This window comes from Apteryx rowi, unplaced genomic scaffold (genome assembly GCF_003343035.1).
Source record: "Apteryx rowi isolate R43461 unplaced genomic scaffold, aptRow1 scaffold_172, whole genome shotgun sequence".
Classification (NCBI taxonomy): domain Eukaryota; kingdom Metazoa; phylum Chordata; class Aves; order Apterygiformes; family Apterygidae; genus Apteryx; species Apteryx rowi.
The window spans coordinates 1,155,241-1,177,975 of NW_020447997.1; the positions used below are offsets into that span (position 1 = coordinate 1,155,241).

The 22,735-nt window shown below is 39.0% G+C and overlaps 1 protein-coding gene across 9 annotated transcripts in view; it reads left to right on the plus strand.

The window, feature by feature from the left end:
* The window catches only part of TCF12 (transcription factor 12), a 183,158-nt gene that overhangs the window by 85,895 nt on the left and 74,528 nt on the right, over positions 1 to 22,735 (plus strand). For all 9 annotated transcript variants that reach the window (XM_026060890.1, XM_026060891.1, XM_026060896.1 and 6 more), the window contains one exon: positions 20,196 to 20,260. In XM_026060890.1, the coding sequence (XP_025916675.1) occupies positions 20,196 to 20,260 (65 nt within the window). The remainder of the gene's footprint in view (positions 1 to 20,195; positions 20,261 to 22,735) is intronic.

Here is a 22,735-nt window from a genome sequence, read left to right on the forward strand (position 1 = left end):
GGCAGGCAGGCAGGCAGGCAGGCGCCGCGCGCCATTAGCATGCGGAGCAGGTGACGCGGATGCCGCTCGTCCCCTCCAGCGGCCGGGATGATGTGTGATTATGAAGTCATCAGGCGCGGGCCAGTCGGGCTGGCGCGAGGCTCCCCCGGCCCGGGGGCCGCTGATTGGTGACCGTGTGTGCGTGCCCGACAGACTGTGAAATGGTGGGCTGCTGCGCGGCTGTGCTGCACCTGCGCCCCGCCGAGGTGATTGATTGGCTTGGTCATGTGGAATGTTCCCATCTGCTCCGCAGTAATGTGGGTTTTGTTGGGGCTTTTTTCCTTCCTTCCTTCCTTCCTCTTCTCTCCCCTTTCCCCTTCGTCCGCAAATAGCGAGCGCGCGCTGGGTAGTTAGAGCAGGCAGTCGCAGAAGGCAGCGCAAGTCTCCTCCTCCGGAACAAAGTGGGGCGGCTGCAAGTTGCAGCACTGTTCTCATGTACGTTACAAGACCAGATATTTTGTGTTGTGTGTGTGAACAGTTTGAGGATGCCTGCGGTGTTTTAACATAACTGGGGTGTCAGAGGAGGGGGGAACCTCCCCCCCCCCGACCCAAACCTGCATGTTACTCTGCAGAACTCTTACTGGTTTTACAAATGCACTCTGCTATTGTAATTAGATTACCAAAGTAGCAGTGCATGTGGAAGATCTTATTTAACCTCAGAAAAGTAGTAGTTTATTTATTGAAAACTACTGATGTTGCACTTTAAATGCCAAGAAATTATTTTAGTTCCTTTAAAAAAAATTCTATAGTTACGTTGGGCGGTCTTGTTTGATATTTCTTAATCTCACTCCTTTTTCATAATTGATCTATTCATTCCACTTAATGACTAATTACATATCAGAGCACATCATCAGCAGCATTCATCATTGTAGAATGTAATAATCAATGACATTTCAACAAAGGAAAAAATAAATATGCAAATAAGGACTCATTAACATTTGCATGAGCTGTTTGAATAATCACGTTGCTGACAAGGCTGTAATTAACAGAAATTGATGCTGAGTTCAGTATTTGATAGTGTGTTTTCTCAGCGTTTTATTGTTGTCACTGCGGGGGCTGGAATGAAGTTCTGCTCTACTTGTACCTTGACTTAGGCTTGATGTGATGGGTTGTGCCAGGTAGCAGAGGCTTCTGGGAGTCCTTAATTCATCTGTGACCTACACTTAATGCATAGCAAGATATTTTACTTAAATTACCATATTGTTAATGAAGCAATACTAAATTTTTGGTAATTATGCAACAACTGAAGGCAAATTTTCTCTCCAAAGTCAGGAAAACTAAAAATGATTCAAAAATTTTTTTTTAATTGAGGATCTTATTTATATGAGTCAGGCACTCTGAAACTATAGGATTTCTTATTTGCATTGAAAATGAGGTATTGATGTAGAATTTTTTGTTAATCTGGCAGAGTCTATCAGTGTCAGGAGGCTTGAGCTTTATTGTAATTGAAAATCACTTGCTAAGGAAGATGTTGTGTAATTATGAAGTGTACAGTCTCCCTCTCTCCCTTCCTCCTCCTTTCCTCCCCTTTTATTGCTGCAACTTTACTCCCCCCTTCCCTCTTTTTCCTGAAGCTTCCTCTTTTTGTCATGGATATCAACTGAAATGCGCAAAAACACAATAAAGCTGTTTATGTCAGTTTTTTTGGATGACTGTAAGTGCTGATTATAACAAGTTTAAGGAATTTCCTTTGTTGAGTGTGTACCCACGCCATATGGCTCAACATGGAACATTAACTTGACAGGGATAATGGATTGTGGTATATGGAGACAATTTTGCCTGCAGCTTCACTATAACTCATTCTGGTTGGGGATCACAAGTTTATAGTATAGGATGCAGCAAACATCCAGATGGATTTACTTTACATAAAAGAGTTGCATTTCTTTTTATTTCCTGCCTGTAATTGGAAAAAAAAGACTTTTTAAAAAAAGAAATAAAAAGTGGTAAACAAAGAATGGGTCTTATTCAGAGAAGAAAAATCTCAGTGGAACTGTGCGTGTAGTGGTGATAGAACTTTTTCTAGAGATACTGAAATACAGGTGAAGATGTTATTTACATATGCACATACAGAGTATAAGCTTTTTCAAATAATGTCTCAGCTGATTTCACTTTTCAAAATATCCCAGTGTATCTCTAGTTCTAGAAATAAATAGTGCTCTAGGATAGTGAGGAAAATGCTATTTGAAACAAATCTCTGGTTTTTGCTTAATGACTTTTTTATTATAAGGAAAATTACCGCTTCTCTAATGTTCTGATGTTTTAGTAATGCTCTGATAGTGCTCAGTTAAAAAAAATTTTTTTTTCTTCGTAAGCTTTTTGTAATATAAGGAAGTAAAATACTGCTAAAATAGTTTAATTTTTTTACTTCAGCAGTTGTCTGGTGTAATGGGAACTGTGCAAATTCTTAGAGTGTTACAAAAATCAGTGTAAATCTGTTGTTTCCTACTGAATCCTCTGTGCCTGTCCAAGGTAAGGCCTAACTTTACGAATGCTTCTACATCTGAGGGACTTTAAGCACATATAATCCCATTAAGCACGTATGTAGCTGTTTGAAGGATCAGGGTCAAAAATCCATATTTAGTATTTCAAATACAGCTAAATGGGAGGGCTTCAGCATTGCTGTACACTTGCAATTCAGTTATACTCCAAACGAAATTGGATGGCTTAGTATCTGAAAAGGAGACATCTTTTAAATATCAGTTTTGGAGACTGGTTAAAAGCATCAGCTTTTTGAGGCATTGGAATTTTTTTTAGTGGACCTTCCTTATCCAAAAGAGGTAGAGAGGGTATGTATTTATTATTATTTTTTTTTATTATTTTTTATTTTATTTTTTTGCTTTTGAGGTAGACACCTGAACAGATGGAGAGGACAAGGTTCATGGTTGGGGAAGAGGGATACTGGTTGTGATTACGACAGATACTGCGTGTCTGTCCTGTCTCCCCACTACCACTGTTGAGTTCACGGGTTGACATCCCAACTTAGCATCTCTAGCCATCATCTAAAATTTCAGAAGGTGAAGAGATAGAAAGAATATGTTTTTTTACAAGGGAGGATGAAAAAGGAGCATTAACTATTGACCTACGGAGAATCTTTGCTAGCTTAAGATACAGGCTTTCTTTCGGCTTTTCATACTACAGTTTATGCTTTTAAAAGCTTCTCTGGGTTCTTTTTTCTCCCCCTGCGTATCAGGCTATGTGGCTGATAACTGTAGCCAGGTGGGAATTTACTGTGGAGTTAAAGATGTTGCTTGTATTCTTGTTACGAAGTCCCTTATTTCTACTGCCACTGCAGCTGTGGAAAGACAATCTCACAGAAACACACGATGTATCTTCAACATTTTTAATGAAATTCCCTGCGTATTTGAAGGTGAGGAGGTGCAACGTCATACCTAGTATGTCAGTCTCTCTAATTTATGGTTCCCTGTTTGGGAAACACTAGGATAGGGAAACGTGCACCAGTGTTGCAATAAACATGAAGGAAGAAGAATTTAAATCTGTAGATAAGAAAATTCCTTCCAGGAACTGTAAGGAGACTTGACTAATTCCTCCAGCTTCTGGACTTCTTGTCTCCTTTCTGGCTTCAGAAGGAAAGCAAGAGTCAAAGCCTCTGCAAACACTCAATAAAACTGAAGGTTAGAAGATAATATGTGTGTCTCATATTGGCACTTGTTAAGGAATTTCTGAGGCCCTATATTTGCAAAATAACATGAAAGTTCTTCCTAGGTTACAATAATGATTTGCAGCAACTTAGATTACACACCAAATAATAGTATTCTGTGGATATTATAAATGGTATGTTGGCAATAAGAAAGCGTACTTTAAGCTATTTTTATTCACCCCCTGGAAAAGCTGTAAGAGCAGGTTTCACTTTTTTTGATACTTGTAAACTGTGGTGCCCTGTGAGGTGGGAACTGATGATCCAGGCCTATTTTTGACTTAGTATAAGGATATTGCAAAAGTCTGGTAGGTCGTGAGCAGAGAGGCTGTCTATAGAAAGTTACTGAAGAGTAATGCTTGGGAGTGAATTCCCTTGGTCTCTGAAGGTGAACCATGGTAATGCTCTGGTCCTGCAGGCTCTGCCACGTCGCAGGTTGGAGTCAGAAGTTTGGGTGTAAAGAGCAATGAATTTTGCATTTTTATTTTGCTAATTTATTAACAAATATTGCCCCAGTCTTTAGAATACTAACATTTTTGGCTATTGATATGTGTTTAAAGGAACATGGTTGGAAGGGGAAGGGTTTTTTCCATTTTGATACAAGGAAATGACTAGATGATCTCCTGAGGTCCCTTCCAACCTCAACCATTCTGTTTCTGTGAAATGATTTTTGACTGTATTCCCATCTCTTTGCTTTTATAATGATGTAGACACTTTCTTTCTCTGGGTTAGCGGTTTATTACAATGCCATAGATATGTGTGTTTGCTATGGATGTGGGTAGTTCAACCTTCAGCGTGATTAGAGTACATAAAAACAGGAGGGGGAGCTCTGAGCCCAGCAGCAGCTGGGCAGGGTGGGGAGCAGTGCATGCACTTTCTAGCAGCAGAGGAGAAGGGCTGGGAGGGGGCTGTAATAGCAGAACAGTAAGAGGAGAGCACTGAAAGTGCTGCAAACCTGCTACCAGCTGGCCTTTCAAGCTCTCTTCTCTGAAAATTATTTTCATCATTTTTCAATATTAAATGTGGAAGTTTCATATCCCCTTTCTTGTCCTTAACCCTCCACACACACTGAGAGGCGGCAGGACTTGGTTTCCTTACTTGAGGAGGGTACATTATTACTATATATTATGGCAAAAATAGAAATGGGTTTTAGTCTGTATTTTTTTTTTTAAAGAAATTAGTTTTTATCTTAAAATAGTACTTATCTTCCCTTAAGTTGTAAAATGATTATTGCTGGTTACATTTTCATAATTTTCACAAATTTTGATTGAGTGTAAAGACAAGTATGTTAACACTAGACTGCAGGAAATGACACATTCTCCTTCTCTTTCAGATTTCTCTCTTTCATCAGTCTGCAGTCCACCAATATTCTCATAAGTGCATAATCTAAACCATATGAGCAGTCCCAGCTGAATTCAGTTCAATCATATCCTTATAAGTACATATGGGTTTAATTACTGAATTGGTGCCTTAACATTAATTAAAAAATACTTTTAATAAATATGAGGAGTATTGTTTAGGTCCTGTTTTCAACATGGCTTTTAGAATTGAACAAATATGGTTGAGTCAAGATGTGTGTAAAAGCAGTGAGCTAAACAATTTGAAAAGCTGAGTGACCACGTACTTAATCTGAATCTAGAACAGATGAAAGGCTAGATAGTATGGGCAGGATTAGATTATTATCTAGGGGAAGTCTTGCATCTTTTCCTAAAGAAACAGAAGCTTCTTTCATGATAAATGGCATTCTCAAGATGTGTATGTGCTTCAGTACTCCTGTTGGGGAAAGAAGCAGCATTGAAAGTTGAGTTATTTTCTCTTTCTGACTTGCCATATGACTTTCTTCACTTACCCATCTGTAAATTGGTCTCAGTAATACTGTCTATTCAGCAACTGTCTTGAAGCAAGTAAGTTTGAATTATAACAGTGGGCAAATAGTTTGAAACTTTGAGGCTAAAATCTTCTTCATAACTTCAGGGGCAACTGATAGTATTATCAAAAGTCTTGTTTCTGACTATATACTTTGTTCAGTAATTTGGAAGACTTTACATTAATATTGTTACTTGCAGAGCTGAATAACTCCTCATTTTGAGACGGAGTGCCAGCAGAGTTTGAAATGTTTGAGTCTGGCGAGAGAGGACTTGTCTGTAAAACAATGAAATTGCGTTGGGGAAATACAGTGCCTCTGTTCGGTAGAGGCGGGTTGAGGTACACTGTGAACTGTTGTGAGCTGCAGCTGCATTTACCATCAAACACAAAGTTGGTGCCGATGAATGTTTTGTTTTTAGTGTCATGGAAACTGTGAGCCAAAGAATGGATATTCATCTGGGAAAATAGCAGTTCACTGCATAAAACATCAGTCTCTTCCAAAGCAGTTCTTAAAATAGACATTGTGGATATAACCCCGAAAGTAAAAGTGCAACAATTTAAATCACCTCAGTACTACCTTTTCTTTTCTACCAAAATATACATTTGAACTAAATAAATGTAGAAGCAGTGAGAGTTTTAAGATATAATTGTAGTGTGGAGCTCATGTAATCATTCAATGTTTATTGTGCAATTTTTATTATAAAAGTAGAGAGGTTTAAACATTTCAATAGCTTTCTTACTCCATTAGAACTTGTTATTACCTTTCCTCTTCTAATTGTTTGCTCCAAGCAGAATAGTTCTGCTTATCATTCAGTTTACTGTTTCATGCAGCACAGCAAAAATCACAAAACTCCCTGCAGAGACTAGGTATCCAAGAGAACTCCCTCTCAGGCAGAAATGGAAATACAATGGTGAAAGGTGGTATGGAATAAATACATTTCTAAATACGTGAGTGTTTTTGCAGACTAAGTATGAATAAGGTATAAGAAATAATGAGTTAAGGGGTGTCATCAGTAAGCTTAAATTTGTTTAAATTTGGTAGTAGGAAAACCAAAGCGAGTATGAGATCCGAGTGTGAAGAGGTAAAGAGAAGCCACAGAAGTGTGAGGTCATTGCCCCAAGTGTAAAGAGGAAACTGAGAAAAGGAATTGGAGGAGCAGAAATGATTTGGCTCGAGTGAAAGGAAGGTTGCCTCTTGCAGGATTTCAGAATCATGGTTTCTAGAATGGATGTGAGACCGATTAAAAGGAGGGATGTGTCATTGAGAGGCCTATTGCAGTGGCAGTGAAATCGGTGGGACTCTTACCTTATTGCTTTTTGTTGTTTTAATTCTGGAATGCTTACTTGGAAGGCCAGCCTGGACTATTTGGTGTTTTTGAATCTAGATATTTAAGAAACATATAGCAGAAAGTGCTGTGATGAAGTCAACAAAATTGTTGTGGTTTTCGGCAAAGAGAAAGTGATTTAAATCCTTCAGATTGAAAGCGGCCTGTGGAGGGCTCTAGTCCAACATGCTCAAAGCAAGGTCAGCAGTGAGATCAGACCTGGTTGCTCAGAGATTTATCCAGTTGGTCTTGAAAACCTCTAAGGATGGAGAACAGTCTCTGGGCAGCCTTTGCCACGCTTGATTATCCTCACGGGGAAAAAGTTTGTATCAAGCCAAAACATCTCTTGTTTTGATTTGTCTGTTGTTTCTTGTCCTTGCACCATGCACCTCAGCGAGGGGCCTAGCTGTGTCATCTTGGGAACCTCTTTGGAGGCATTGGGGGGGTTGCTCTTAGGCCCCCTGAAGCTGTCTCTTCTCCAGGTTAAACAAGCCCTGCTTCCTCAGCTTTTCCTCTTAGGGAAGGTGCTTCAGCCCAAAGTGCCCAGTCATCTTGGTGGCACTTTGCTGGGCTTGCTCCAGTTCATTTTATCTCTTCTTTTTTTAATTGAGGGCCTAAACTGGGGTGTGATATTTTAGATGTGGTCTAACAGGCACTGAATAGAGGGGTATGGTCATTTCCCTTGATCCGCTATCTCGCCTGCAGCTTGCAGTCTTCCCAGCCCACCAGTCCTCCTCCGCAGAGCTGCTTTCCAGCCACTGGGTCCCAGCCTGTATGGTTGCAAGGGGCTGGTCCACCCCAGGTGCAGGACTTTACATTTGTTCTTGTTGAATTTTGTGCGGTTTGTGTTGGCCGATTCCTCTGGACTGTTTAGGTCCCTCTGAATGGTGGTCCTGCCTTCAAATGGATCAACTGCACCTCGCTGTTTGGTGTCGTCTGCAAACTTGTTGTTGGTGTGCTCCATCTCCTCTTCCAGGCCGTTGATAAAGGTGTTAAACAGGACAGGTCCCAGCATGGACTGTAAAGTTGGTAATGACAAAATTATAGATGCAAGGAGATTGATAAAAATGTAAATTCAAGTCCGGAAACAACTACATGAGAAGTAAAATAGATGCTTGAGATACTGAGACGAGTAACACAAGAGTCAGAACAGGATCAAGATGACCCTTGTTTATAAATGTTTAATATCAAGGAGTAATGTGTAGCTGAGTGATTACAACGGAGATGAAGGCTAGATATGAAATGGGAAAGTCTCTTTGAAATTAAGTATGGTTTACGTATAAAAGTTTTTGATAATGTGCAAGTTCCACAGTCCCCATTTTAGAGTTTGGGGAATTGAAGCACAAGCAGGTGAAACGGGTAAAAAGATATCAAAACCACATGGTTCTTGCTTTTGTTCCTTCATACAGTTTAGGCTTGTGAGGAGGATTTTCACTCTTCCCTTGCAGGTAAGTGCGCTTTCAGGACCATGCCCATGTGTTCCTAATGCCGAGGTAGCTGTCCAGGCTCCGCTGTCCGCTGCTTGGGAGAGTGCCCGTGAAAGGGGTTTGCAGTCGCGTGTGTGCTCACTGAAGAGCCGCTGAAGCTAGAGGGGAGGAAAGGCTATGATAATGTGTGGACCATGCTGATTTTTCTTACTGTGACCTAGATACTTTTCTTAGTCCCTCCTCCCCAAGATGACTCTAGGTAAAGAGCAGGAGGCTATAGGTCTGTGCCTGAATCCTATAAGCATCTTTTTACGCTTGGCTGAATAAAAGGCAGATTGCCTTTCTGTGTGCGGTTCAGAGTGCTCTCGCTCAGTGACCTGGCTTCAGTTGTTTCGTTCTGCCAGCAAGTGCCAAATTTCCAGTAACTGTTTTAGATAGTCAAGTTGATGATGAAAAGATTAAGTATAGGGGCAAGGTTTGAGTCATGTTGATGTCACTGAAAAATATTTAATGATGACTCTCTATTTCGAGCTGCATTTTAAAACCTTGTCTGGTGGCTGATTATTAATCCCTTAATGTGTTATTACACTGTTCTTTTAAAAATCTTTTTTTTTTTCTTCTTTCGTCAAAGCATTTTATTGTACCAAGTCAGGTACCATACAAAAATTGGTTACTTCAATAGCGTAGTCTGCCAGCTTGCAGTGTAAAAAGACATCTTTTTCGCAGACTTAGGTTGGTTAGCATTATCATTAATGTATCTGATCCCTTATTAATAAAATTCCATTTTGTGATTCCATTATTTGTGACTTGCTCTCAGAGCAATAAATTATTTGGGTCATCCTCTTTACTTGTTTTGAATATTGTATAAAGCTAACTTTATTCCAGGGGTCTTGCACTTCCTGAGTATTTTAAGACTGACTGAAAAACAGTGTTAATATTCAAGAATGCCCCTTGGTTTGTATTTAAAAAAAAATTTTTTTAAATATGCTTGGAATCGGGTTATCTAGGCCTGCTGATATAGAAGTGCAGAATGTGAGCAGTTGCTTTTGCATTCTCCTTGCTGTTGAAATAGGAAAAATTTCATTGTTCTTATTCGTATGACCAATATTATCATGAGTCTTCCTTTTGTTCCTAAAATGCTAGGAAAAATGTGTTTTATCTCCTTTTGGCCATTTAAAGCAGGAGTGTGATACCGATGAAAATCAGGTATGCCCAAGCAGAGATGTAATATTTATTGAGATAAAAAGCTTTATTCTTTAGTTGAATAAGCAGCATGCCATGTTCCTTGGTGCTTTTAAATCTGAGACTTGCATTCATCTTGACTGTCTCTGGATCCAGGATATTATTGTTAGTGTTTCTTCAGTCAGATTGCCATGACTGTTATGATCTCTTATAAAGACATGTTTTTCTTTCTCTACCAAGAATGTCACTCTTCTCACCTCCCCAAATAAACAGCTGACACATGTTTTCCTTTACAACAGTTTGGGGGATTGGGGGTGGGGTTTATATATGACTTTAAAAGCGGTATTCATCTGTTACGTGCCTTGACAGTGAGGTTTCAATGTTTTCCGGGATGCATGGAGACACGTGGGATATCTCTTTAAACCATGAGCTGTATGCATATAAAGACCCCCTCATCTGTAATTATATGTCTATTTTAAAGGAAGCTACTGTCCCTTTTTACTGTTGGTCCTTTCTATTTCAGGTATAACCCTCTATTAAAAAAAAATCCTTTTCTTCTGTATGTGTATTAGCATTTTAATTACATTATTCTCCCAAGTAGTGTTGTCCGTGAATGGTCACAATTAGTCAAAATAACTTTTTACTTGCCATTTTCAGCCCAAAGATACGCAGAATGTTGTACTAGTACAGCTTACCAGCTAGACAGCTTCCCTTGGGTAGTTTGTTGCTGAAGCTGCTGTTCCCTGCTGCCTGCTAGTGCTGCTTCACGGCAAAGCAAAGAGCTTCAGAGCTGGAATTCCAGTGATGTGCTGGCGCTCGTTGCTTCTAGTGTCAAGATAATGATACATCTGGAGTCTAAAGCAGCTTTTGCCTTTAAGGTGAAGTTCTTCTGTGGAGCCCCATTTTGGTCTGTTTTCTGTCAACAAACCAGGATTTGGGGTGTGCTTGCATAATGGATTCTGAAGGCAGGTTAACTTTCTGCAAATGCAATAGATTACAACAGAAATAACTTCCTCTGGCCATGTTGTTGATACCTAGTAAATAGATGGAAAAGGCCAAAGCTGTGGTTTAGTTGAGCTTGGTTTCTTCTTTGTCTTCCTGAAGCATGTGGGACAATGCTGTATTTTTGTGTGTGTTTTGTTTGTAGGTAGACAAGTCCCTGAAATCCCAGAATTTTTTTTCCTCCTGTACAAATCCTGTATTACGTATAAACCTTTTCCTTGTGGCCAATTCCAACTTAGGAATACATGGTGGAGCTCTGCCCAGGGGATCCAGGAGGAAGTTTTGCCTTTGAAGGTTCCCCAGGGTTACACCTGGTAGCTCCTTCGTGGACTGGGAAGGCAAGGGCATTGCTGCCCTGGCTCAGTCTGTGTACCCTTGCCCATACCGGTTTGCCTTTCTGTAACGCAGGGATGTTTCTCTTGTGCAGTTATCTTTAATGTTTCGGGGCTTGGTAGGTCTGCTTTCTGTTTCTGGACAGTCTGAAATCTCTTGCTGCCCAGAAGGCGCTTCCTGCATGTTGGTTTTGGTCAAGGTGAGATCCAGGAGGAAGGATTTGAGTGCTGGGATGTGTTTCTTGTTCTTTGCTTATGCATACAGAAATGCAGTACAGTGAAAACTTGATGTTTAGAAAGTGTCCATAATAAGTAAGTAATGTTGGTTGCTATTGAAATAAGAACATTCATTTTAAGCTCTTGGGGTTCTTTGTATTTATTTTGGCTCATCTAAGCTATCCTTTATACATTTTACGTTTAACCTTTGCTTTGGCTCAGTGTGCTTGCATATAGTGCAGGGGAGCAGTGATGAGTTTTCAGCTCCCAAATTGGAAACCAATCTTTTCAGGTATTGTCTTATGGAGCGTTTTGCCTTCTGTTTTAACAGGTGATGTCTCTGTGGTGGCTGCAGAAATGTTTACTTGAAAAAGTAATAATGGGAAAATATTTAATGTGTTGTTTTGTTTTCTCAAAATTTCTAGCGTCTAATGATGGTTGCTTCCCCCCCTACCCCCAGTACAGCAGCTACTGCTAGTCTGGAGACCTTGGGAAAAACCAATTATAATCTTCGAACTATATTGGGATGATTGTATTGCTTTTGATGGGTGAAACATGAATGAGTTATGCAAGTCATCCAAATAAGTACTGTCAAAACTTTTATACAACAGTATACCATTGTATGTGTTTGCCAGGTGCCTTATGGAAGACAGTTATAAATACTTACCATGTTTTTACATGTGTTTATATATATATATATGAGAGAATGGGGAAAATTTCTTTCTTTGCTGACAAAGCCAGTATATCAAGTTTAATGAGAGTGAATAGATCTTGGATAGTGAGAGGAGCTGTAGATATCTCTGAAAGGAGGGGTAGATACATCTGAAAGTAACTCTTATTATGTTAACAAACAAACAAACAAAAAGCAATTTGCAGCAAGTAGTGTTACCAAATAGTGTTTCAATCAGAAGCAAGTGTAGCATTCTGTTGTAAAGTATGGATTCTCTATTCCTTTCCACTTATAAAATCTTCTTGACTAGAGACTAAAGAGTGTACGTGATGTTCAAAGTAGCTGATGGAAGCTGAGTAATTTTTGTCCTTAGATCTGGGACAAATTCCACACTAGGAGAGCAGGGAATACTTTTCAAGTTAGTTATAAGTGGCAACTTTGTTAGTTGCTTAAAAAATTTTAACGAAATCCTTTGAGGGTGAGATGAGGCAGATGGAAAAGAGAGAAATGTTGTAGTAGACAGAGTGAAGATACTTGGATACCCCAGAAGTATTATGTAGAGTGGATAAAGATGTGATAAAATGCCCACTTATGCCCACTGTGGCATGTGTGTGCATTCATAAGCATACACAGCCTGGTTATTGTCTTTTTTTTTTTTTAACGGATATTTTAAATCCTTAATTTTCTCATTTTGAATAAATTTTTAGTGTAATAACTGTTAGCACATTTCTCCCACTGGGTGAAATGTGTATGCATAGCACGTCCTTACAGGTTAATAGAGCAGTAATATTATTTAAGGTAGGGCTAGCCTGGGGTAGACATAGTAATGGAGAATTGAATACTAAATGTACTGAACAGCTATTAAAGAATTATTTGGTTCACAGATATTTGACCACATATGCTTGGGGGAGGAGGGGAAGAAAGTTCTTTCTCTATTTAAGAGGTTTGTACTCCCTTCCCCGAGCCTGCAGCTGCTCATTTACATCTTCCTGCCAGTGCCTTCTGCCCTTGTAGCCTTGCAAACATTTGATTTGTTATTTAGCGCAGTTTGAAGGATGGAAGCTTCTTACAAGTGATGGGACAGGAATTGAATTAGTACTGAGGAAAGAGCCCTCCTGGATCAGCCACTGATGGAATAGAAACTTTCTCATGTTGACGTAAGTGTATAAACTAGAAGTTCATAGGGTCTATCTAAATATAATGTGGAGTTTAGTCCACCCTTACCTCCAGTGTATTTGAAGTACATAAGAGTATTAATAAATTTGTTTTTATAGCACAAGATCTGTGCAGTGCTTTGCAAACTGACAAAATACTCCATCTTTTCTTAGCAGTACTTACAAATCAATGAGATGAAAGTGTCGTAGGCATGTCTTTGGGAAGCAGGTTCTTTTAATACCACTTCATACACTGACATTATTACTTTTTAAAATATTGCATCAAAGAAGTTGTGAGAAATCCCTTGGGTTTTGTGTTTAATGTATTAGTAAATGCACTCTCTGACTTACTGCCCGGTCAGTTCAATCAGCTGCATTCTGGAAGTGAGAGACGTCTGCTGCAAACAGCCGCACAACGAGGAGTGTAAAAGCACTTCGGAACTTCCGTAATTCTACTACTGCATGGGAACCAGAGTGACTTTTTTTTTTTTAGATGATTTTTTCCAAGTGTCAATAAAGCAGTAATTTTGTATCTGCTGTCCAATGTTAGTATCAAAGCAATGTTCCTAAATTACAACAGTTATTATGGGTAGTAAGTTGACTCCAGTTGATACCAGCTTCAGATTCTCCATATTTTGCATCATTTAGATGTAAGAAACATTTCTTGCTCCAAAGATGATGAGACAGTCATAGGATTGGATAGTAGAAATATACTGCGATCTTACAAATGAAAATTTATGATATGGAGAATACCAGGACGTTTCTGGCAGACCTGAGTGTGGAAACTCAGACCCCATAAATCTCATTCAAAATCATAATAATCTTGTAAGGTAGTGGAATTGTTCTGCAGGATCATGGCCTTTCAAATTTTTGACAAATAGTAGGGGACAGAACTCTAGTATTAAAGGCAAACTTTGCTAAGCCTTTTCTTTTCTCCTCTGGGAAATGTGATTTTAGAAGATATCACAGTAAGAAAACAATCTAATTTTTTTTTTTTTTTTTTTTTTACTACCTGCAGCTGTACATACTATTTCCTTATCCATTCTTCTAAAATACATAGATGAGCATTCTTATGACCGCCTATAGGACTGTAGTGCTAGTCATCACATAGGCATGGCACTTCTGGTTTATATCTTTGTGTGTGTATTGTTGTTTTTTCTTTTAATCTGCTACTTTAGTTATTACTGTTTTTTTCAGTTAAATGATTTTGTTATGTATGAATTGCTCCCTTATTAATCTTAAACTTCAAAATGCATATTAAGAGTTTGCAGACAATTCATATGATGTAGGTTTTGCTGCTTTATTAAGAGGCAAGTGAGTGTGGATGTGTTTGCAAGACTTCAGGGATTATTGATTGGGAGGCTGCTTGCAGTTGCAAGAAGACTGAGCTAAGATGGAGCGTGTGATGAGATAAAGGCTGGGTTAGGAAAGTGATTACAACAGGGAACCTGCTAATCACTGACCTCTGTAGGGATCCTGTAGTTTATCACTAATCTCACTTGCACTTGGCATTTTCCTCTGCTGCTGCTTCATTGTTCATAGCTGAGTGAGTAATTTGGCTTGGGAGGCAGAGGCGGAGGGAGCTGCGCGTCCAGCAGCTGCGCTTGCTGGCACCGGCTTGCTGCGCGGTTCGCGTGTAGCCACAGCGCGCTTGGCCCACGTCACTGCTCGCGCCGAACCTGTCGTGAGAGGGTAGGGGGGCGTGCGTTTGAAGCTCTTTCTTCAAATTGTGTTGCTTCGGATTTGTGTTTCGTTTCTGAGTTTTGGTCACAAGTATTATAAGAAAAATGGCGTGTAATATTCTTATGTGTATACACAAGTATGTATGTGTATATGTGTAATATTTTGTGTACCTTTAAAATCTTGTAGGGGTATGTATATATATATGTATGTATGTGTGTGTGTGTATTAAAAAAAAACTGTCAATATAAAACATATTAACCAAAAGCTGTGAAATCTTGTATCAAGGACAAGGCCTATAAAGCAGTAGAAGGTGAAGAAATGATTCCTCAGGTGCTGTGGGAAATGTAGTAAAACTTTATGGCTGCATGTGTCAGTCAATCTTGCCTCTAAGAAGTCAGTACACCAAATACTAGAAGCAGGGCTGTTGTTAGGTTTTAATCAAATTTAAATTTATTCCACCAGACTGAGTAAGAATTGCTGAATAAGACTTTTTTTTTCTTTAAACAACAAAATTAAAAAGTTGGTATTCCATAAACTTTACATACTTTATTTCCATTTTTGTGGTATGTTGGAAAGCAATATTAGGTGTTGTAGAAAACTGTTTAAAACTTCTTCTGTGGAATATTTTTCTTGCATCTTTCACATGTGGCTGTCGGTATAGTTTCTGCAGTTTGTTCCTTGTTGTAGTGGACAAGAATATGGAAAAGCACTTGAACGTGTTAATTCTGTGGGTTACTGAAACACTTACTTTGTTGTTAGAAATGAAGGGGGAGAAAGCAGTGTAATTGATTTCTAGCAGAAGCCACCAACATCAATTTGATAACCTTTTGGGGACATGGGAACCTTTCCAGGTTCGAGGTGCTGGATGGTAATTATGACCTTCTTTTAGGCATTTGTAAAATTAAGTCCTCTGCTTCGTCCTTGCAGCCAGGAGCTGTTCTGTGTGGTCCTCAGATCATTGAGCGTAAATTTATATGAAACCCTTTAGTACAAAAATGAAGAACAATTTTCCAGCCCTCTTTGAAAAACAAAACAAAAACACTTAGAATGAATCCTGAATGTACTGTAATAAACTGACTTTTGGGTAAGCTATGTGTTTTGACCTCTTAACAGTATTATGAATGATGAAATGCTGATTAGGAAATGCAGAAACATGTTTTAGAATTCACTGAGAGATCTCCTTTATACAAGGAGGGTAGTCACGCGTCGTGTCTGACAAATAGAGCAGCTGCCAGCTGTGGTCACTGTGGTATTTGTATTAGATGATAAGCATTGCTTTATTTAAAAATGCTGGTGCTTTCCAGACTGTTAACCAAATATATTCTTGGGAAAATGCTTAAAGAGATCTTCATGCTGTAAAGGGTTAATGGGTTAATTCTGTGGGCACAGAAGTAATTTTTTGCAGAGTTATGTTCTGTCATCCTCATATACCAAGCATTATCTGGAAGCAGTGAGAACAGGCTGTTGTACTACTGGCGGACATTTATAGCAGGTTCACTGAAGTAGTCCGCAGCTGAGTTCATGTAGTGCTGGTTTCAGTTGACTCTCACTTTGCATGTTGCTGTTTCAGTTTCATTGTGTTGCATCTAGTTAGGCTGCACAGCTGCTACACAGAGAGATTTATTATGGAACACTATTCCTTGCGCAGGGTTCAAAGCTATATTAAGCTGTGAGCATATCGTATTTAGACAATCAAGCAATTGCAAGAGAAAAACAATTATTTACTAAATGCCTGTTAGTGCTTGAAATGGTACAGCATGTGTCAATGTTTTAAGTTTGTGAAGTTATGAAATACTTGTGGTTCAAAATGCTTAATGGGATTTTCTTAGTTTGGTTTCTTATAAATCCACAGTCCTTGGGCCATAAGCTTGTTAGGTGATGATTAGATCATTGAAGTTTTTGTTATGAAACCACATGAAACTTCCTTACTTAAAAATAAAAATGCAAAATTCATTCCAAGTTACTTAAAGATTCAAATACTTTGTGAGTTGATCTGTGCGGATTTAAGATTCCTATATATAATCAGTTCAATTATTTTTGCATATCTGTTTCTTTGATTCAAATCTGGACTGTAAGTAAAACTCTGGGATATAAAGCCACCACTATTGAACCTGAAGAAAAGTTTAACATGATGGTACTTTATAAGCAAGGCATAGATTTTGCCTCAAAATGATGGCACCTAGCTCCTGAAACCCATAACTTGTTAGGAAGCGCATGATAGAGGTGATCCAGGAAGCTGATGGTTCAAGTAGCCCTGTGGAGGAAGCTCTGCTGCAGAGCTCTGATGGGAAGTTCTGGAGCTGAGAAAACTATTAGCTGGGCAAAATGGCTTAAGTGGCTTGTTTACTTCTCAGGAATATTTTGTGAAAATAAAACAGGATCTGAAGAGGGTATATCGTACTGAGCAGCAAGCCTTCTGGGGTAAACCTGCAAGATATTTCAGAGTATGCCTTGGCTTTCAGCGTCACTGTATTTTTAAAATATGCTTGCTCATAAACTCTGGTGCTTATTCCAGAAAGTTTGTTTTTTGCAGTGTTTTTATACTTTTTTGTCAATTTCTCAAGAATCCGAATTGCTAATAAAGCTATTTGATAAGTTTCCAGCTGTGAACATGTGTTTGAACTTTTTTGTGACTTTCTTGCCAGCAATTGCTCGTGCATTAGTGAGGCAGTGCATATGGCACTGACCTGCCTACTAAAACTCTGTGGAGAAATTTGAGCTCTCAAACTTGCAAATACCCACACCTCAAACATTGCTTGCTGCTTACCTGGAGTAGTCGTGAAGTATTTTCTTTCCATTTGATGTGTAAACACTACCTACAGTTTGCTTATAAGGCTTTAAATATTGAGAGTAGCACCTCGCCTTGACCTGAGCAGCTAAAGTGTGTTGAAATGGCAACAGACAAGGTATCATTGATACTCTTTTAATCTTCATTATATTGATATAGAAACCATATGGTGGTGTCACCAAACAGCATGACAGTGTTAAACCTTTTCGATGTAGTGTCAGATGAGTTGCAGGGACTGTTGATAGAGTCCTTCCCATCCTCTCGTGGACAGTGCAGGTCTCAAGCAGTCTGGCTGTGCTTGGCAGAAGAGTGGAGAAATGAGACTCATCCTGCAGTATCGCTTGGGACAGCAGGAACGGGGGAGGGCAGTGCTGCGACGGTAGATGCTCTTCTCCTCAGCAGGTCTGGATTACAGGACTTCTTTCCAGCAGCCTGCTCCCTCGCCTACTTTCACCCGAGGACTTGCCCGCTTTGTCTGACACCATAGGTGTGACAGATGTGCTCCAGTAGTATCGAAGATGGGTCCCTTCCATCTCCCGTGCCTTTGCCGCGCGGCTGTGAAACCGTGCCACTAGCACCACACTCCGGCCCTGCCACGGGAGAGGGCAGTTGAATAGACCGTAGAAGAGAGATCATGGAATAGCACTCGACATTAATACAACTCGTGCTTGGGAAGCGTGAATCCTGTTGATTTTCATGTTTAAAACTGTGAACCTTTAACATTGTGATACTGCAGGTTTGAGGGTGGTATCTAAAGTGCCTCTACTGGGGATGTGTTTGGGGGAGACTTTCAGCAAAGGCGCTGTGTTGTCCTTTATCCCAGGCTGCTCTCTGAACCCTGCATGGGAAAGGTTAGCTGCTTGAGCACAGGTTACATGTTTATTTGCTCCAGCTGCGGTTTCTGATAAATATTTAAGTAGTGGGGCATCAGGCAGCCTTGACTCTTCTGGATCATTTCTTAGACCCAAATTTGGTATAGAGCAGCTATTGTTAGTCAGCTTTTTTCTTTAGTACGGACCTGCCAAAATTCTAAAGCGATAACATTTAAATAATGTGATTTTACACATTCTTATCTAACAATTTGTTGCTTGTTACATAAACCATAATTTAAATCCATGATTTTTCCAGTCTCTGTAATTGACTCTTGTACAAATATTTGTTTTAAAGCCTGCTTGGAAAACTGCATACTTCAGTCAAAGTTGTTTATCATGTGGTATAAGATTCTCATTTTCTGGAAAGAAAATGCTGAGTCTGGTTAATATGAGCAGCATGATTCATGCTACTTCACATAATTTTGCATGCTAGGTATTTTATTTGCTTGGTGTCTGATAGTTGTTAGAGACAAATAGCTTCAGCAAAAAAGGTTAACTTTTTTCTTCCTTTTGTTAGAGCAATACTGCCATTTTTCAAGCAAACTACTGTTGACCGGACGACACATAGTTGTCAATATGATAACCTTGCAGAGATGTTGTTCCAAGAGCGTCAGTCTTATTCTTCCTCTCCACTGAAACAAATAACACTTTTTTTTTTTAATGAACGATAAGCTTATTTTGTCTCTTCTTATGAATTGAGTTCAGGAATTTGTGGTAGTTAAGATAAAAGCAGTGGAAATGCAATAGTACAGAGCTATTCATCACTGAAATGAAATGTGCAAGAAAGGCAACTACTCTTTCTTATTTTTACAAAAACTGGATGACGTACACATTGTTTAGAAAGGGGAATTCCTTAGGCAAGATGGCATTTGCTTTCAAATGTTTTATGGTTTTAAGTAGATAGGTATCATGGCTTATTAATGTTTACTTTTGGATAAGAGTCTGAATGGCGTTATGGGATGTTTCTTAGTTTCAAGTTTGTCATAGCTGGTGTGGTCATATGCAGTTGGTATTTTCTATTAGGTACATACGTGATGACTATCTGATGCCTGATGTTGTTAGGCACAGTTTTCTATTCACGAATTTTAAAAAATTAGCATTGACTGATCAGCTTCTGAGCCCTACCGAAGAACTTCCACACTGTGTTTTAAGATACAAATGCTTCAGTTTGGCACAACCAATGAACAGAGCACTAGGTGTTTTTTCTAGAATGGCCAAACGTGTTACTCGTGACTTGGGACCTCAGGTAGCACCAGCTGAGAGCAGCAGCTACTCGGCGGGTGCAGGCTATTTGGCATGCAGTACCGGCAGCCAAATAATGCTCGCAGGCCGGAAGGGAAGCGTCTGCTTTGCTGTTTTGAACAGTTCGATTGCGTGGGTTTGGTGTCTGAACAGAATGTGCACGAAATGAAGGTTTAAGGGATGAATATCAGAAGTTGAATGATTTGACCAAGATTTAAGTTTGGTGTGGTTTTTGTTTGTTTTTGATTTTAGTTTTTTGTTCATTTTGTTGCTTTTGTTGGTTTTATTTTACTGTTTAGTTTATTCATCACCTCAGATGATACTGGCTATGTGTTAGTTACCAGGAGGAGGAAGAAATGTCTAAAATAGTTGTCAGCTTTTCTCTTTGATAGTTGAAGTGAAGTTGCATTGAACATTTGCTTTTTTTAGTTCTAAAATACCAAGGGGATATTTTAAAACAATAAAAAGTTTGCAGCAGTTCTTTCTTACTGATTCTTACATAACTATAGGTTTATGTAAGAAGTGGAGTTAGGTAAGTATGTTGTCTATTACAGTAGCGCTATTTCAGTGTGTTAAATGCAGACATATAGAAGCCTACTCTTATTTATGCAATTTAATTTTTGTAAATTTACTGTGATACTGACAGATTTGGGTTTTTTTGAATTACATGTGTAAGCACAGCTGATGCAGATATCTAGCAGATTTTAAAAACAACCTAATTTGAAATGTTTTTCTTTTATAGGAAAAGCCTCAGATAGAGGTCCATTTCCATTGTATGGTAGAGATACGGGGTTACCGGGCTGTCAAGTAAGTATAGTGATAATTGAAAGCAAATGGAATAATCTGAACTAAAATTCAGTTTAAATTACTTGAACATGTCAAGCTACTGTACACCATGAACAAGAATGTAGAATGCAGCATGAATTTTCTGGACTCTGAGTTGTCAAATTATCTTGCACTTGAGATTATATGTGTGTGTGAGTGCACATATATATATATGTAATATATATATGTATATATAGATTATATATGATATATAATCTTAGAGCTATATCTCTATCTAAGAGGATATATGTGTGTGTGTTTGCACACACACACGTGCACGCACATATATATCTCCCCTTAGAGGAGATTCTCTTGCTGTGTGCAAGTGGAACTGGTTTTGTAGTTCATGAGAATAAAGTCCTATGTTTTTAATAAAAAAGGGTGATTGTTTGAGTGTCTTTAACAATGTGCTAAAGGAGTCTGCCAACAAAATTGCAGACCAGTACTTATTGCACATCAGGATTAGACCATGATACCTAGATTATTCATATATGTTAAAAATTCCCAGCATTTTGCGTATAACTTGACTTAACCTTGTTAGCTGAAATCTAGGTTAAGGTTTGTACCCAGAACCCTATCTTTGGATCATATAACTCTTGTTCCCTTTTGGTACTTCTCTGCCGATACACTTCATGACCTTTCTATCCTCATGTTTTCGAGTCTTGGACCAAAGTTTTTGAAAGAGAGAGATTGTTTTTAGTAACTGTTGCTCTCTGGATTCCTAACATCGTAGTCTCAGAACATGGTGGTGTTGTGGCACTGCTAGGAGAGAGATGTTGGAGATAATTCACCTCAAAGCGATGAATTTCCACTGTGTCTGGTCACGATCAAGAGTCAGTAATGTACCCCTTACATTTATTCTATTTATTGTGCTCCTTGTTGAAGCAAGGAATTGTTTATAAGTTGATAATCAGCTGATTATCAGTTGTTTATCAAATGAGAGATGACAATTAGTGTAACAAAGATACATTTGCATGTCCAAGAAACTGGAACAGTCTGTCCTTATCCAGAAGTCAGTCTGGCTGTTCTTAAAGTTAGTCCCCAGAAAGCTACGAAGAGGAGGTCTGTTGTAAGACTTAACATGTTCCACCAAGATACAGAACAATCTGAAGACTTCTGGAGATGCTTCCAAAGATACTCTATGATGGAAACTTCCAACAGGAAGCTCTCTTTTATGGTGGGCTCTCTGACAAAGGCTTCCCAATAGGCTCTCTCTTTGGATACAGCCAGAGATATAAGGTGCAAAGACTACCACCTTGCCAAGAGGGACAACAGATTAGCTGAACAAGGGAAAGACACTTCTGATGTAACCTTAGAGTATAGGCAGGTTGTTCAGGATGGCAGTGTTTTCTGGTTTTGTTTTTTTTATTATTATTTGGTTTTATTTGTTCACCTGTGTCTCTGAAAAAATTTGTCTTTATGTTGACTGGTTTGGGATGCTATGAATAAATGCTCTTATTTCATTTTAACTTCAACTTGCATTACTGTTACTTAAGGTTACTGAATAACAAGACGTTTTTCACCTGAGAATGATAAAACCCTACTGATCTAGCACTTCAAATACTTTCTTTTCTGTATCCAAAGAGTAATAGAAAGGGTCCCTATTTCAGTTGCATGATCTGCTGGAGAGCTGACAAGGGGAAGCTTAAGAAAACACACTACTTCTCTACTGACTGCTTGCAAGTAGGGGGCTCACTGCAATGCAGTGAGATGCTACTGGATTTCACGCTTGAATGATGAGGCTCACAAGGAACTTGGCAGTACTGAGGGTTTGTCTCCAGTGTCTTGGAGACTGCATTCAGAAACTGGTGTTCAGAATGACTAGTGTGAAAACCTCAGCCTTGCCTTTTTTCTTTTTTCTTTTTTTTTTTTTTAATTTCACCTGATTAAATTCTGTGCATCAGTAGACTTTGAAGTATGAAGTAGAGCTTAGACAAGTCTACCAGGTTCATTTTCTGAGACTGCCAAGAAAAAGGAAAGATCAATGTGATATATTTTAGGCTCTGCTGTCGCCATGAATTTAATTGATTTGGACACTGTTGGCAATAAAATTATGCAGATGTTGTTTTCTTCCTTAATTATTTTGACATAATGGAGGATTGCTATCAGTTCTGCCTTGACAAGTTAGACCCCAGTTATTTTCCAGCCCTTTATGAAGAGACAAGAGGAAGGTTGTGGTCTTGGACCAAGACACTAGCAGTACCACCTGCTGTTTCTTAGTTTCTTTAGTGATATCTTTGCCTAAATTCCTTTTAATTCAGGTTTATCATGGGATGAGACCCTCATATGGAACAAGTGACAATAATAGCCATCCTTTACCTGCTGAATTGCTGGCTTGAATCTAACTTCTGACATGTGGGAAAAGCTAAAACTGTATGCCCTGACTCACTGAGAGTGGTATTGAAGAAAAAAATTCCTTGGCCATAAAGAGAGGAAAACCAGTGCCCATCCACTATA